The following is a 14,143-nucleotide window of genomic DNA, read 5'->3' as shown; positions in this document are numbered from 1 at the left end:
ATCTCACTGGTTGGAAAGGCATGCAAATTCCCAAACCGCTTCCTACACCCTGTATCGAATTTTTTGTGTAACAGGTTGTGCCGTGCAATTGGAAATCCAACTTGAGTACTACTACTAGTAGGAGTACCAGGGGCCAGTTCTTTTAGGCTTCTAGATTAGTAATCCCATAACTACTACCTCCGTCCTGGTTTATTGGTCCCCATTGTAATCTGTGTCAAATTTTTGGTCAAAATTTAGCACAAATTACAATGGTGAGGAAAAACCAGTTAAATCTTTGGTCAAAATTTAGCACAAATTACAATGGTGAGGAATAAACCAGGACGGAATAGTAGTTTAGAAGCCCAAATAAATGAGTGAGGCGCCTTATTGTTACTCTCCACTGTGAGTAGTCTTGTGGGAAAAGCTGGGGAAGCCACCAAAAGAACTGGCCCTAGGAGTAGTAGCTAGGGATCGAGTGTGCGAGATGAACTAGAGAAAGTAAATGCAGAGAGATGAAATGCAAAAAAGACGGAGGGATGTGATGGTTGCTTGTCCGTTTATTTTACCAGGCCACTTATTACTGGGCGTGGTTGGGTTTTGTGATATGATGGCTTTACTGCCGCACCACGAGCGGGGTGAGAGGTGAGACTCCCGTGCAGCGCCGCCCTCTACACGTACTACTACTCCCTCCATCCATTTTTACAGGGCCTAACTTGTCAATCTTTCGTACCAAGGCATGTCCGCAAAAAGAGGAACTGATTTTGGGACTAGTATCTGGATCCCGTGTAATCTTGCATGCAGCCTCCTTTGAATGCCTAGCCGCTGGCCTCCCTTCCTTTAACCCCTCGCATGCAAATTACTCTCCTCCCTTTTCTACATGCGTGCCCAACCATAATTCCTCAAATCATGCATGCCTTGGCTGAAATATAGAGCTCGCTCCTCCTTTAAAAATATGGTGGTGCTATCCATGCATGCAAATCAATGCGACGGCCAGAGCATTTTCACGATGAAGGGACCACGCACAACTTGCAAGAGAAAATTAAGATGGAGATGCCTCAGTTAGTTCATTTGGATAGGTTTTTTCGGATATTATTTCATCTCTAGAGCTCACAAACATCCGGGTGAAATAGATAAAAAGTATCTTTTGCAAACAAAAGCGTTCAACTATTCAACCTGCATCCAAAACTTGTGAAGAAATAACTCTTATTGTGCTTTGCAGGAAATGATCTTCAAGAATTAGTTTTTGAGTATCTATTGTTATACATGTTGGCTACAGATGACATGGCACTTTCTTGTAGCCAACAGTTGGCTATACTATTTAAGTATTAACCATGCTCTTATACACCTAGACGGAGGGATTAAATCAGGATGACTTGGGAGGGGGCAGAGGATATGTAAGAAATGGTTCATCATAAGTCTTTCACTAGTACTGTAGTAAAAATTCATACATGGAAGATTCTAGACTAAACCATAAATGGATACACTTTTATTCATGCGCGATACTCCAATAGAGCAAGATCATGCATGGAAGTCTCCACATGCTTAGACAGCGGATTACATTGAGCGAAGACTAATGATCAACATTTAACTTGAAAATGCAGATGTCCAGGTGAACCTCCTTGGAGTCCCCGTGCACATTGCTGGAGTCCAAATAACACCATGGGTTTTCCATGTCCACATTGGCGGGAAAGTCCTAGCTCCGCAGAGTCCAAGTATGCTCGGTGTAGCCAGGGTCGCAGCCCACGCGACACCGAGGGGTAGTAATAGTGAGCACGCACCCGTACATCGGCCTCGTGTCAGCGTCAGCGTCAGCGGCGTCGCCCCTGACACACACTACAGAGATGTGGCGGTGGCCTGCGCGGGCCTCGCCAGTGGCCACGATCAAGAGGAAGACGCTGTCGTCCTCCTCCGAGACTAGCAGGCGGTGCTGATCCTCCAGCGACTACGGCATGGTGAACGGGTAGCACGTCTCGTACTTGATGTTCTCCGCCAAGGGCCAGTAGTGATTGCCGCGCGCATCCGTGAGGTGATGCACCATGTCCGCCGGCGAGCCACAAAACGGCACCGGGCACTCATAGCAGTAGACGAAGGGCTCCTTGGAGGCATCGACCAGGCCGTCCATGAAACGGGATTGGCTGTAGGGGACGTTCCGCCAGTTGAATATATGAGCAAGTTACTACGAGATTTACTACAAAATAAATCATGACGGCTATAACAGAGATTAAACTAATCGTGCGGACTAGCATAGTAGATGAATAGATCGAATCTGGGACACAGACTAGAAACATTAATTCTACCACGATTTCAAACAGGAAGGACAGAAACACATATAGTGCAACGGGAGCAGCACCATTGGCGTTGAGGTTGTCGCCCATGTCGTTGAGGAAGAGGTTGCCGTGGTCGGGGAAGAAGTCGTCGTCGGTGAAGTCGTCGCTGCTAGCAGTCACGAGAGTGCGCTCCCCAAATTTCAACAACTCCCGCCGAATGGAGCGCAGGAGGGAGTGTCTGTAGGGGATGTTGCGGCCGCCGAATGGAGCGCAAGAGTAGCCCACGGAGCAGTAGATGGTGCTCCTCCCTAGTCTCTATTATTATCTCTATCTCTACTACTCTTCTTTGTTTTTTATAATATACTGGTTGTAGTTGTCAAATCGAATAGTGTTGCGCCGTCCACTACGCCGTCCACCAAAGAGTGAAATGCATTGATCGGGGAGTTGTTTATTTTGACAAAGGATGTGGGGGTCATCTCATGTGTAACGGGTATCGATAGGTTTCTTCGGATATTATTTCATCTCTAGAGCTCACAAACATCCGGGTGAAATATATAAAAAGGTATCTTTTGCAAACAAAAGCGTTCAACTGTTCAACCTGCATCCAAAACTTGTGAAGAAATAACACTTATTGTGCTTTCCAAGAAATGATCTTTAAGAATTAGTTTTTGAGTATCGATTGTTATACATGTTGGCTACAGATGACATGGCACTTTCTTATAGTCAACAGTTGGCTATACTATTAAGTAATATTAACCATGCCCTTATACACCTAGACGGAGGGATTAAATCAGGATGACTTGCAAGCGGGCAGAGGAGATGTAAGAAATGGTTCATCGTAAGTCTTTCACCAGTACTGTAGTAAAAATTCATGCATGGAAGATTCTAGACTAAACCATAAACGGATACACTTTTATTCATGCGCGATACTCCAATAGAGCAAGATCCTGCATGGAAGTCTCCACATGCTTAGACAACGGATTACATTGAGCAAAGACTAATGATCAACATTTAACTTGATAATGCGTATGTCCAGGTGAACCTCCTTGGAGTCCCCGTGCACCGCGGCGGGTAAAGGATGCCATGGGTTTTCCAAGTCCACATTGGCGGGATAGTCCCAACTCCCAGAGTCCAAGTCCGTTCGATGAGGCCAGTGTCGCCGCCCACGCGACCCGGAGGGGCAGTAACACTGACCACGCACCCGTACATCAGCCTCGTGTCAGTGTCAGCATCAGCGGTGTCGCCCCTGACGCACATTACAGAGACGTGGCGGCGGCCTGCGCGGGCCTCGCCGGTGCCCACGATCAAGAGGAAGACGCTATCGTCCTCCTCCGAGACTAGCAGGCGGCGGTGATCCTCCAGCGACTTCGGCATGGTGAACGGGTAGCACGTCTCGTACTTGATGTTCTCCGCCAAGGGCCAGCTGTGACCGCTGCACGCATCCGTGTGGTGATGCACCATGTTCGCTGGCGAGCCACAAAATGGCATCGGGCACTCATAGCAGTGGACGAAGGGCCTATTATCAGGTTTTTGGATTGTTGGAAATATGAGCAAGTTACTATGATATTTAATCCGAATAAATAGGAAATAGATCATGACAGCATTGACAGAGACTAAACTAATCATGCGAACTAGCATAGCAGATGAACAGATCACATACTAGAAACATGAATTCTACCACGATCTCGAACAGGAAGGATAGAATCACATACGCTGCAGCGGGAGCAGCACCGCCGGCGTTGACGTTGTCGCCCATGTCGTTGAGGATCAGGTTGCCGAGGTCAGGGAAGAAGTCATCATTCGCGATGTCGTCACTGCCAGCAGTCGCGCGAGTGCGCTCCCCAAAAACCTGAACGCCCCTCTCCCGTACAGGATCACGAGAGGCGGGGTTCCGGAGGCCTGCTGTCCCTTCTCCCGGTGCACACCGAAAGGAGGGATGGAGAAGACTTGCTTGGCGGCGCAATGATCTGGAACGGTGGTGAGAAACTATATAGTGCGGGCCGGGTAGGTCGTGGGAGTGTAGCTCTGTCCTCGGCTCGGCTCAATCCCGCAACCCGCGGCGCGTCATGATGAGGCGTGGCGTGGCGAGGCGAGCGAGGAGGAGGAGCGCGCGTGTAGGTCTCCTCTTCTCATGCTCATACAAGTGGTAGAAGAGCTCACCTTATAAAGGCCTACTAGCAAAATTCCAACATCGACCAGGCCGTCCATGAAACGGGAGTGGCTGTAGGGGGCGTTGCGCCAGTTGAATATATGAGCAAGTTACTACGAGATTTAAGCCGAGTAAGCACAAAATAAATCATGACGGCTATAACAGAGATGAAACTAATAATGTGGACTAGCATAGTAGTAGGATACAGAGTAGAAACATGAATTCTACCACGATTTCGAACAGGAAGGACAGAAACACATACGGTGCAACGGGAGCAGCACCGTTGGCGTTGAGGTTGTCGCCCATGTCCAAACACCACGTAGACACGGTCTTTGAGCACGGTTCGTAGTCGTTCCACGCTCGGGCATTGAAGTTTGTAACTATTTTAGATTAGAATATACTACTCCTCCGGTGCTAGTAGTAGAGCAGAGTCCTACTCTACTACTCTACTCAAGCAAGTTAGGGCATAGCACTGTAGGGAGTACCAGTACTGTGATCACTCAAGCAAGTTGTCTGGCATCGACATGACCCTACGCTGCTGGTATGTGTCTCGTAAGTCAAGCGGTGTGCTGTAGTCATCATCACCTGTCCACTTCCCGCAGCACATATTCGCTTCTCCATCTTTGTCCGCACATAATCTCGTCCAATCTTCCATCCCCGCTAAGGCGCCTCACCCCCCTCGTCCGGAACCCAAGCACTAAAAATGGCAGAACCGTGCAGCGTCCGTCGAAAGAGTGGCTGGAATTCGCTCCCCACAGAGGTAATCAAGCTCATTGTTTCATGTGTCGACAATCTCAGTACCATGCCGCTCTCCGCGTGCTCGTCGGGGATGTACCATTTACTCAAAGCCCTCAGGCCGGAGCTTTTTAAGACAGCTCCTTTCTTGCTGATGCCGCCTGATCTTCAGAAACGGCGTGTCACACAGCATAAGATCGTAGGGTGGCGAGCATCAACCCCCTTGACTGCGATCCAATCCTCGTCAGCCTCAAATACATTAACGGTATGTACTGGGTCAGCATGAACAGGTCTTGGATGGTGCTCGTCGACGGTCGCGGCAGCTGGATGCTCGTGGAGGTCTACACCCGGCGATTGATCCCTCTTCCTTCGATTAACACTACACTGCTTTGGCACCGCGGCCCAGAATACTCGGAATCTTACAGTAGCCAACATGATACCAAGTTTGATTTGCTCAAGGTTGTAATCTGCCAAGTGCCCACAAGATCTGCGAATTATAAAGACTTCAGGCTAATTGCGTTCTTCAACCGTGGTCTCGCCTATCTGACAGGTCACTGCAGTAAGTGGATAAATCTACATGTCCATCGCAGGATCATACATCCTCCATGGTTCTCTGATGCCATTGAACACAAGGGCTTCATTTACGCCGTCGACTCCTTCTATGGCTGGACGTATTGCTGGCCTACTCCAGTCATTGCTACAAATGGCTGTTACAGCAGTATGTTACTTTCCTATGATATCATGATGGCTTGCTTATATTACTATCAACATTTACTGAAAAAACATTCATGCTCATAACATGCTGTTCTTAAGATTAACTAAACCAAGAGCCCTTTTTTATTTGACTCCAACTTGATATGATGTTGTAGGCCGCCTGGTGTCCCTACCCTTCCTAATCCTAGAACCTTCCAAAGAAAAGCGGCATGGCAGTTGCAGGTGGTTCCTGGCTCGATCATACGAAGGCGAAAGATTGATGATCATTCGCACGTACAGGACGGGTTGTTTCGTGGAATACAATCACAGTCACTGTAAGGTCTTTGAGCAGGATCCAAGCTTCTCTGGGCCTTCAGGAATTTTTGACTAGAGGCTGGTAAGTAGCCTTGGTACACGCTCTCTGTTTGTTGGACTGAGTTATCCGATTAACCAGGAGATAACCGACGGCAAGGATCATGATGGCAGCGCGGTTTCGTTCATCAGGCAATACTGTGTGTACACAGCGTACCATGCGTCTCTGCATGCACCATACCCTGATATGTGCCGCCACGCTCTGCAGCCCAAAGTAGGAGAGAGGGTCGCAAGTATCAGACTTCGACCTGCTGGCTGGAGTTTCCCCCGTCAGGCACCCATCTGGTTCAAGCCGTCAGCCAATCTCCACAGCTTAATAAATAGTAACGTCTAACTGAGCCAGTTAGTTAGATGCGTACACTTGGTGCAGTAGGAACTTTATTTAGTTTGATGCATACACTTGTTCTTTTTTGGTAGCCCTTTTGTAATGATGGCTGATGTTTGGTTTGGAAGAGAGAGCTGCGTCTTCACTCTTCTGGCATGCTTACTGCTTCTGTTGCACCCCCAGCCCTGGTTGCTGTTGCTGTTGTTTTCAATGTACAATCAGTAGTATATTTCGTCTGTTGGTTGAATAAATGTGTTGTTAGAACGACAAACACAATGTTTTGGAAGTCGTTGCATGGTTTGATCCTTTAGTGCCCCGTACCGTATGTAGCGCATACTATTTATCGTACGGAACACATTTTTTTTGAAACTCGGAACACATTTTCCACTTGTTGATAACATGCAGCCCACTGATGAAAGCCCAATAGAGAAGCCCATAATTAACTGGAACGGAGGCTCTCACATGAATCCGGCCCAGGTACATGCTCATGGTCCCGTAAACATAAATAAGTAAATAAATAAATAAAGCTAAATGCTCATGCACCAGTTCTTTGGGAAAATAGCTAGCCCAGTATTTCTTTTTGAAGAATACCCAAGCTAGGCCTATTTGTTTTCTCTGAATTACTGGGCTGCAAATCTTTCAAGACGAGGAGGGATGCATTCCGGCCTGGCTTAAGAGTATGGTCAATGTCTGTTAAAAGTAATATCAAAAGGGGTTGAAAATTTCAAAAAATTTATAGCAAATGGGATATAAATTTCTTTTTTTGTTTTTGTTCTTCACTGATATCTTATACGTATTTCATTGGATTTAACATGACATAGTACTAATTTATTTTTAAATTTGTTTTACTTTGGCTATTAATTTTTGGATTAAGAATATTTCGTTCCCCAGCAAAAATTTGCGAATTTTCAAAATTTCCCACATATTTAGTTAATTTTTTGACCCTGGTACTGACCAGAAAATGGCCAGCAATTCTAAAAATGGAAAATGGGCTGCAATAAATTCCATATGAATTAGAAATTGAGTAAAAAATATATAAATAATAGCAAATGGGCTGTACACACCACGGATTTCGAGGCTGACTTGTTTACGCAAGGCTTTGGCAGTGAACACACGATTCTAGCAGCAGTTAGTGTTAGATGTCCATCCAACGACCGACGTGCTTCTTTAATCTCTGATCTTCCTGCTCCATCCGCCTAAACTAGCGCCGGCGGGACTGCCTGCTCCCTCCTCTTCTGGCATGCTGTGATGCCGCGCAGGCTTCCCCGGCCCACCCTACTCCCTCCGCTGGCCTGGCCGCATGCAATCAACTGCCTCCTTATTACGCGAAAAAAATGATTCCTCCCACTGACAACTGGGGCGCACCGGTTGGGAGGCTGGCCTATGGGCCTACTAAGTTGACGCGTACGCAGGGCTTGTCAACTTAGTCAACAAACGATTCTAGCAGCAGTAACCGTTGGATTTGAATCGAACGGTCTTGCTGCTTCTTTAATCGCTGCTCTTCTTGCACCAGCCACCCAAACCAGCGTCGGGGAGACCGCCTGCTCCTGCCTCCAGTGGCCAGCTGTGCTGCCGATGAGGCCTCATCGCCCCCTACTACTCCCACCGCTAGCCAGGCCCTGTGGCGACGGCAGCCTCACACCACAGCCGAACCAGTGAACCCTCGTACTCCTCTCCGCGTGGGCATCCACTGCCGCATCTTCCCCGGCTCCACGTCGTCTCCTTGCTAGGCCTCGCCGTTGTCCACCGCCTTGGTGCTCTCGGCGCGGCGTGGTCAACGTGGTCAACGACATTCCATCTGGAGAGTACTGTACGTGGAGAGGCTGACAGCTGGGTCCACGGCCACAGCCCGGTTTTTTTGTGATTTGCCAAGTAAATCGCTTTCTCAGGCCTGTTGGGCTGCAAATCTTTCAAGACGAGGAGGAGAGCTTTCATTCGGCTGGCCGAGAAAATGGCCCATCAGTAATGAGAAATGGGATGTACATTTTTAAAACACATCAAACCGGCAATTAGTTTCAAATATCTTTTTTTCATTTCGAGATTTGAAATTACATTAATTTTTATGCGTGGAGAATTTGTTGGATTTTATATTGATATACATTTATTTTTAAAATCAGTTTGAATGTGAGTCGAAATATCGGGATTAAAAACAGTTCGGACCGCACCGAAATATGCAAAATTTCGTATAATTTTTTAACCATGGCCACAATATGGGCTGTAATGCTAACAAAAAGAATATGGGCTCCAAAAAAACCTTAATAATTAGCAAATGGGCTGTAAATTATTAGAAATAATGGCAGATGGGTTGTATGCTGTTTCCCACAGATTTGAGGCTTTCCTAAAAAAAGGTTGACGCACAAGCAGTGACTGTTGGATGGTCATCCAACGGCCGTCGTGCTTCTTCAATCTCTCCTCTTCCTGCTCCAGCCGCTCAAACAGGCGCCGGTGGGACTGCCTGCTCCCTCCTCAACGCGGCCGACTCTACTGCCGCACAGGCCTCACCGCCCCACTGTACTCCCATCGCTGGCCTAGCCATCCCTCTACTCACCCACACTTGCTGTTATTCTCCAGCGACGGCGAGGCCTTGTACAGTCGTACTCCCCTCTGCGTGGTAAACAACTGCCGAGTCTTCCCTACCTCCGTGTCGTTCCCTTCCTAGGCCTCGCCGTCGTCCACCACCCTGGTGCTCTCGGCGCGGCCTGGTCAACGTGATCAACGACCGACATGCATCTGAAGTGGACTTTACGTGGAGAGGCCGACAGCTGGGTCCACGGCCGCACGCAAGGAAATGCCTCCTTATTACGCGCAAAATAATGATTCCTCCACCTGACATTAGGGACCCACCGAAAGGGCCTCTGTATTTCGCGAAAAAAACGTTACCGCCGCTGACAGCTCGGACCCACCAACTATATCTTCGCAAGCAAGGAAGTGCCTCCTTATTACGCACAAAAAAATGAATACCCCCCTGCTAGCTGGGACCCACCTTGGTGGGAGGCTGACTTGTGGGCCTACTAAGTTGACGGGGACGGAGGGCTTTGTCAACTTAGTCAATATGCATGATTCTAGCTCCAGTGACCGTACGATGTCCATCCAACGACTGTAGTGCTTCTTCAACCTCTGGTCTTCTTGCTCCAGCCGCCCAAACCAGCGCCGGTTGTGCCTCATGCTCCTGCCTCCCGTGGCCGGCTGCGATGCGGCGGAGGCCTCACCGCCCCCTACTACTCCCACCGCTGGCCAGGCCATCCCTCTACTCACCCACACCCCCTGTTATTCTGCGGCGACGACAGCCTCACACTGCAGCGAACCAGTGAACCCTCGTACTCCTCTACGCGTGGGCATCCACTGCCGCGTCTTCCCCGGCTCCGCGTCGTCCCCTTCCTAGGCCTCGCCGTCGTCCACCGCCCTGGTGCTCTCGGCGCGGCGTGGTCAACATGGTCAAGGAACGGCTTCCATCGGACATGGACTGTACGTGGAGAGGCTGACAGCTAGGTCCACGGCCGCAGTAAGGAAGTGCCTCCTTATTACGTGCAAAATAATTATTCCTCCACCTAACAGCAGGGACCCACTGGACGGGCCACCATATTTCACGAAAAAAACGTTTGCCCCTGACTGCTGGGACCCACCAGCTACATCTTCGCACGCAAGGAAGTGCCTGACAGTCGAGACCCACCTGGTCGAAGCGTACGTAGCGTTGTCATTCTGGTCGCGAACGTGTACGTACATACTGGTCGATGTAGAGGCGCGCACGTGTCGTAGTAGAGGCACGCACGTAGCATGTACACGTAAGTACAGCGGCCAGGGTGCAAGAAAGAAAATACGGCCACGTATGTGTACATACGGGCGGGGTCTCGAATGCCTACTCGTGCATACGTACGGCGAGGGCTCGTTGAGATGGCTGGGTCGGAACGGAGAAACAGCGTCGTCGTCGTGTTCATGGGGAGGCAACGGAATGCGTCGTGTTCATCGGGAGGCAACGCGGCTGGGTCGGAACGGAATGCGTGGTTGTGTTCAGCGGGAGGGCTTGGACGGAAGAGGCGATGGAAACGAGGCCTGGCGTACCGCACAACGGAGGAAACGGACCTCCTACGGTCAAAACGGGGGTCCTGTTGATCGGGAGGGGTGTGGCGTACTGCAAAACGGAGGAAACGGACTTGTGTTGGAGCGCTACGGTCGAAACGGGGGTCCTGTTCATCGGGAGGGGTGTGGTGTACCGCAAAATGGGACTCCACGGGATACTGTTCATCTCCATTGTCGACCCCCTCCAGCCTCCACGAGCTACTGTTCATCCACCATCAACCTCCTCCAGCCTCCACCTGTGACTGTTCATCCACGGGCTCCTGTTCATCCAACCTCCACCGCGCGCTACTCCACCGGCAACTGTTCAACCACCCCTCTCCACGGGCTCCTGTTCAACCACCCCTTCACGATCTACTATTCATCCTGCCCTCCACCATCTACTGTTCATCCAGCCCTCCACGGGGTGGTCCTGTTCATCTAGCCCTCCACGGGGTCCTGTTCATCCACCCCCAACCGGCTCGATCGATCGGGGTCCTGTTCATCCACCCCCAACCGGCTCGATCGATCGGGGTCCTGTTCATCCAGAGGCAACACCACGGGGTCCTGTTCGTCCACCCCCACCGGGAACTGTTCATCCAACCCCCCCCCCCCCCCGTGCAACGCTCACTGTTCATCCAGTCATCCAGAGGAAGCATCGATCGGCTTCAGTTAGCAGCAGTAGCCAAGGAATCGCTCGATCGGGTTCAATTAACAGCCATCGATCGATCGCTCGGGTTCAGTAACACGTAGCCTGCAGTGCAATCGCTCGGGTTCAGTTAGAGCCCAATGCCTCGCTTGGGTTCAGTTAGAACCAACGCCTCGCACCACGCGCGTACGTGTACGAGAGAAACGCGCATCGCTCGGTCCCCGACCTCCCACCGTAACCGGGAACTCCCCGAAATTTTCCTCCCCCTCGCTTCTAACACGGTTTTTTCTGTCATGGATGGCCCAAAGAATGTCATGCAGCTGCGTCTCCGGCCCGCCCAGGACAAAAAGCCCATTTTCTGTCATGATTTTTTGTCATAGAAGTAGGAGCCCACCACATCTATGATGATACCGGGTTTTATCACAATTATCGTCATACAAGTGTCATATGTATGACAGAAAAAAAACGGTTTGGCCCAAAATGTCACGGATGTGTCTTTTTTTTTGTAGTGCTAGGAGTAGTAGCTAGGGATCGAGTGTGCGAGATGAACCGGAGAAAGTAAATGCAGAGAAATGAAATGCAAAAAAGACGGAGGGATGTGATGGTTGCTTGTCCGTTTATTTTACCAGGCCACTTATTACTGAGAGTGGTTGGGTTTTGTGATATGACGGCTTTACTGCCGTGCCACAAGCGGGGTCAGACTCCCGTGCAGGGCCGCCCTCTACACTAGTACTACATCGTTCATGGTTTATCCCCCATTGAATTTGACTGAAGATTTAACTGACAAAATGTTAGTGCATGTCAACAAAAACAATATTGTTGGATTCGTATTTGAACATAGTTTTCAATGATATAATTTTAGGTGACATGCATCAGCATTTATCATACTATATATATTGTTAGTTCAATTTGTGGTCGTACTAATCTATAGTAAGGTGCACGTGCATTGCACGGAAGAGTGAAATGCGTTGATCGAGGAGTTGTTTATTTTGACAAATGATGTGGGGGTCATCTCATGTGTAATGGGTATCGACAGGTTTCTTCGGATATTATTTCATCTCTAGAGCTCACAAACATCCGGGTGAAATAGATAAAAAAGTATCTTTTGCAAACAAAAGTGTTCAACTGTTCAACCTGCATCCAAAACTTGTGAAGAAATAATACTTATTGTGCTTTGCAAGAAATCATCTTCAAGAATTAGTTTTTTAGTATCCATTGTTATACATGTTGGCTACAAATGACATGGCACTTTCTTATAGTCAACAGTTGGCTATACTATTTAAGTATTAACCATGCCCTTATACACCTAGACGGAGGGATTAAATCAGGATGACTTGGAAGGGGGCAGAGGAGATGTAAGAAATGGTTCATCATAAGTCTTTCACCAGTACTATAGTAAAAATTCATACATGGAAGATTCTAGACTAAACCATAAATGGATACACTTTTATTCATGCGCGATACTCCAATAGAGCAAGATCATGCATGGAAGTATCCACATGCTTAGACAGCGGATTATATTGAGCGAAGACTAATGATCAACATTTAACTTGGTAATGCAGATGTCCAGGTGAACCTCCTTGGAGTCCCCGTGCACATTGTTGGGGGTCAAATAATACCATGCGTCTTTCATGTCCACATCGGCGGGAAGGTCCCAACTCGGCAGAGTCCAAGTCAGCTTGACATAGCCAGTGTCGCCGCCCACATACATCCGAGGGGTAATAATAGTGAGCACGCACCCGTACATAAGCCTCGTGTCAGTGTCAGCGTCAGCAGCGTCACCCCTGACGCACAGTACAGAGACGGGGCGGCGGCCTGCACGGGCCTCGCCGGTGCCCATGATCAAGAGGAAGACACTGCCATCCTCCTCCGAGACTAGCAGGCGGCGGTGATCCTGCAGCGACTCCGGCACGGTGAACGGGTAGCACGTCTCGTACTTGATGTTCTCCACCAAGGGCCAGTAGTGATCACCGCACGCCTGCGTGAGGTGATGCACGATGTCCGCCGGCGAGCCCCAAAACGGCATCGGGCACTCATAGCAGTAGACGAAGGGCTCCTTGGAAGCATCGACCAGGCCGTCCATGAAACGTGAGTGGCTGTAGGGGATGTTCCGCCAGTTGAATATATGAGAAAGTTACTACGAGATTTAGTCCGAATAAGCACAAAATAAATCATGACTGCTATAACAGAGATTAAACTAATCATGTGGACTAGCATAGTAGATGAACAGATCGAATCTAGGACACAGACTAGAAACATAAATTCTACCATGATTTCGAACAGGAAGGACAGAAACACATACGGTGCAATGGGAGTAGCACCGTTGGCGTTGAGGTTGTCGCCCATGTCATTGAGGAAGAGGTTGCCAAGGTCGGGGAATAAGTCGTCGTCGGTGAAGCCATCGCTACCAGCAGTCGTGAGAGTGTGCTCCCCAAATTTCAACAGCGCCCGCCGAATGGAGCGCAGGAGGGAGTGGCTGTAGGGGACGTTGCGGCCGCCGGATGGAGCGCAGGAGTAGCCCACGAAGTAGTAGATGGTGCTCCTCCCTAGTCTCTATTCTTATCTCTATCTCTACTACTCTTCTTTGTTTTTTATAATATACTTGTTGTATCTATCAAATCGAATAGTATTGCACTGTCCGCTGCACGCTCGGCTGAACACGCCTCCTCGCCTCCATCAAGCCCCTCCGTTAAACCCGCATGCAAACCGAGAAATCTACTCCGGCCCGCGGGAGGAAATTTGCCGCTTGCCGTTGGAGAATAATAGAGTCACTTCTGGTCCATTTGAGTTAATTGCGTGTATGATTCTCCCTCTATAAAAAGTTAATTGCATCCTTAATCTTGTATTCTAAGTACTCTGTGGGTTCCACTGTCAGTACAGTGTACATGACTTGGAGGCTGGCTACAGATTCATACACAAAG

At 49.1% G+C, this 14,143-nt stretch overlaps 1 protein-coding gene across 1 annotated transcript in view; it reads right to left on the bottom strand.

Annotated features, from left to right (window-relative positions):
* The window catches only part of LOC147957547 (uncharacterized), a 47,720-nt gene extending 34,472 nt beyond the window's left edge, over nucleotides 1-13,248 (bottom strand). The window contains exon 1 of the mRNA XM_087531758.1: nucleotides 12,799-13,248. Coding sequence (XP_087387884.1) covers nucleotides 12,799-13,248 — 450 coding nt within the window. The remainder of the gene's footprint in view (nucleotides 1-12,798) is intronic.
* Nucleotides 13,249-14,143: the final 895 nt, after the last annotated feature.

The sequence above is a fragment of the Triticum urartu genome, chromosome 7A, assembly GCF_056163025.1.
Source record: "Triticum urartu cultivar PI428250 chromosome 7A, HENAU_Tu73, whole genome shotgun sequence".
Taxonomy (NCBI): domain Eukaryota; kingdom Viridiplantae; phylum Streptophyta; class Magnoliopsida; order Poales; family Poaceae; genus Triticum; species Triticum urartu.
This window is presented reverse-complemented; position numbering and strand designations above follow the sequence as displayed.